Source organism: Trematomus bernacchii, unplaced genomic scaffold, assembly GCF_902827165.1.
Source record: "Trematomus bernacchii unplaced genomic scaffold, fTreBer1.1, whole genome shotgun sequence".
Classification (NCBI taxonomy): domain Eukaryota; kingdom Metazoa; phylum Chordata; class Actinopteri; order Perciformes; family Nototheniidae; genus Trematomus; species Trematomus bernacchii.
In genome coordinates, this window is record NW_022987606.1 from 662009 (window position 1) to 664915 (window position 2907).

General features: G+C 40.8%; 1 protein-coding gene across 1 annotated transcript; it reads left to right on the forward strand.

The window, feature by feature from the left end:
* On the forward strand, positions 1-1055 carry LOC117482795. Its single transcript, XM_034130977.1, has 2 exons — positions 1-461; positions 687-1055. The coding sequence occupies exons 1-2, from the start codon at positions 21-23 to the stop codon at positions 1053-1055; spliced, it is 810 nt and encodes a 269-aa protein (XP_033986868.1). The 5' UTR covers positions 1-20.
* Positions 1056-2907: the final 1852 nt, after the last annotated feature.

Sequence of the window (2907 nt, forward strand, 5' to 3'; positions counted from 1 at the left end):
AGTATAAGATCCCCCCCCGGATGTGTGTGAGGCACAAACAAAACAAACAAACGAAGATGGCTGTTATTCGCGCAAGAAAGGAGCTATTTTCGTGGTCCGACGACGAGGTGGAACTTCTTTTAAGTGTAACACTTGAGTATAAGACGACAAAAATACAGGATAATGTAGACTGGGAGTCCTGCAAGCCTAAATATACGGAGATAGCCGACTTATTTCAGGCGCAATATCCGAGGACCCCGACTGAAAAAGATTTCCCTCACGAGAAGAACACAATTTCACAGGGCCAGCTTACAGCGAAACTAAAACAGGTACAAGGGGACTTGTTCGACATGGAAGAGTCGTCGCCCGGACCAAGTTCATCCCCGAGTTTGGAGCATTCCACGGATTTGCCAGAGTCGAGTAGATCCAACGGAACTCTGCCAACTGCTGCGGTTGTGAGTCATCGCAGGGATCTGCTCCAGGTATGTTCATGATTTCAATCTTAAAGGGCTTGCTATATACTATGATGCAGTACCTTCCACTGAAAAACTGAACCGGTTTAAGCTTGGTAAAATTAGAAAGTATTTAGAGCTGTTTTATTTGTAAAATGTATTGAGAGCTATTTCACAACATGCCTTTTGTGTTCTGTTATCTGGTGGCTATGGTCCTATTGTGTATTAATTCAAACTTTCTCTGGTTTATTATAGGCACGGCTGGACGGCCACAGAAGTGACCGCATGAAGAGGAAGCTTCCAGCTGAACATGCGGTGCAGGAAGAGCTGCGATTAAAAAGCCGGATGTTGGACTTAATGGAGGAAGCAACCAGCCGCAGCGCAGCCAGCATGGATCGTATGAACAACACCATGGACAACATTAATGTGACTGTACAGAATGGCCTTTCCCTGATGAGCCAGTTCATGCAAGTTCATACTAACAACAGTGGATATGGACACTTCCAGGTGCCCTCATACCCACCCCGAAGGCCACACACGGCCACACCAAGATTAAACCCCTCTGTACCACACACCCCCACAGCAACAATCTCCTCCATATTCATTCAGGCGGTCACTGGATGAGGAGGAGCAGTAAAGCAGTGAGCTTCTTTTTTTTTCACAGCACTTTTTGGTCAAAGGAAGTCTGTAAACATTTTTATTTTTAACTCCACCAGACTTTGTACAAATGGAGAATCACTTTTTTTTTAAGCCTTTTTTTTTTAGCTAGCAAAGGTATTTTTTTCCCTTTTACTGTGTACACATTTATAAATAATGTTATTAATAAAAAACCTTATTAAAATAAAAGAACAGTCTTGTCTTTCATGTAAGGGTCAATGTACTCCGCAAGCACTCTCCTCACTCTCTTTCCTTCTCCCTCATTACAGTCAGTGAGATATCTATATCAGTGTGTGGGAGGCTGTAAGTCCTTTTCACCTTGTAAACCTAATTTTGACTAAATACACCACATTTATGAAAAGTAACCCCCCCCCCTAGTGTCAAATATCTGAACTGTGATATGTCACATTGGGCCTTAATGGTAAAGCCCAAACTATTGTTAGGCATATATTATAGTCTCAGATATATAAAAACATGTCTATGAAGTGTTTTGCTCAAAATACCAAAAAAATTACCCATTATAGCCTCATTCCCTTCTATTTTCATCTCTGGAATCAATATGATCAGTATTATGCATTTCACAAAGAAAGTTTGCATTATGATTTTATTGAATTGTATAAATTCAACTTTGATTCAACATTTGCTATATTACTTTTACTGAAAATCCTCAAATATTGGTTAAAATACTATTTAGAGAAGGGAAGGTAACACAATCTTAACAGGTTAATATAATAGTTTTTTACTACAGTGTATGTACTATGTTTCGCTAGTGGCCAATACAGTCTGAAAATACCATATCAAAATGTACGGTTCTTTTACTATATGTGTAAATAAATACGGTACAAAATATATATGGACAACCTGACTCGGTAGAATGGGCCATATAACTTCATTCATGAGGATGATGACATTTGTTGCACATTAAGTTCAAAGAAAGTCTGGAAGTGGTTGCAGCCAATTTTATTTTTAGTTTCACACTTTTGACATTGGAGAATCACATAGTTATTTGCTTAGTTTCACACATGTGACATGCATTAAAAAGTACTAAAAACAGTTAGGATATAATACAAAAAATCCTGTAACAGTCCTCAGATTTAGCAGCCAGGTACATATACCTAGCCAGGTATATGAATATTGTACAGCAGCCTGTCGCTGAAGGAGCTGCACAGTGAGGACAGGGAATGTAACAAAGAATGTTTATCACATCTTAATAAACACCTTAAAAAAAATGTACAGTCTATGTACATACATGGTATGGCCTCCTCTTCGTCCACATCTGTTTTTTCAGAGCAGGGATCTTTCCAGTTTTAAGTACATTGTTTAGCTTGGAATTAGCAAAGACCCGTGCATCATGCACACTCCCAGGCCACTTTAACCACGACATCCATGAATCGGTACCTGTAATCACAGACAGCCTGTACATTAAAGGAATATTTTCCTTTCCTGTTGATGTAACTAGTGGAGTCGTTAGATGGCTGCTTGATTTCGATGTGGGTTCCGTCCACTGCTCCTAAACATTGTGGCATGCCATGTGTACAATGGAAACCCCTCAACCAGATCCGCTGGTCCTCGGGCTCAGTAAAAAGGCAGCTTGATGTATTTTGGACCCAGGTGGATGGTGATCGCTCTGCATGTCTCCCTAATAATGAGGGACAAAGAACGGGCGGGAAACTCCGAAGGCGTTAGCAGTCTTCCGTAGCCTTCCCTCGTCGCTCAGGTAATAAAGAACCGCAGCAACCCTTTTCAGTGGATCAATTGGCGCCCTCATGTTTGGTAGTTTTCTTCTCGATATATGGGCGCAGGTTCTTCAGTCAGGGCA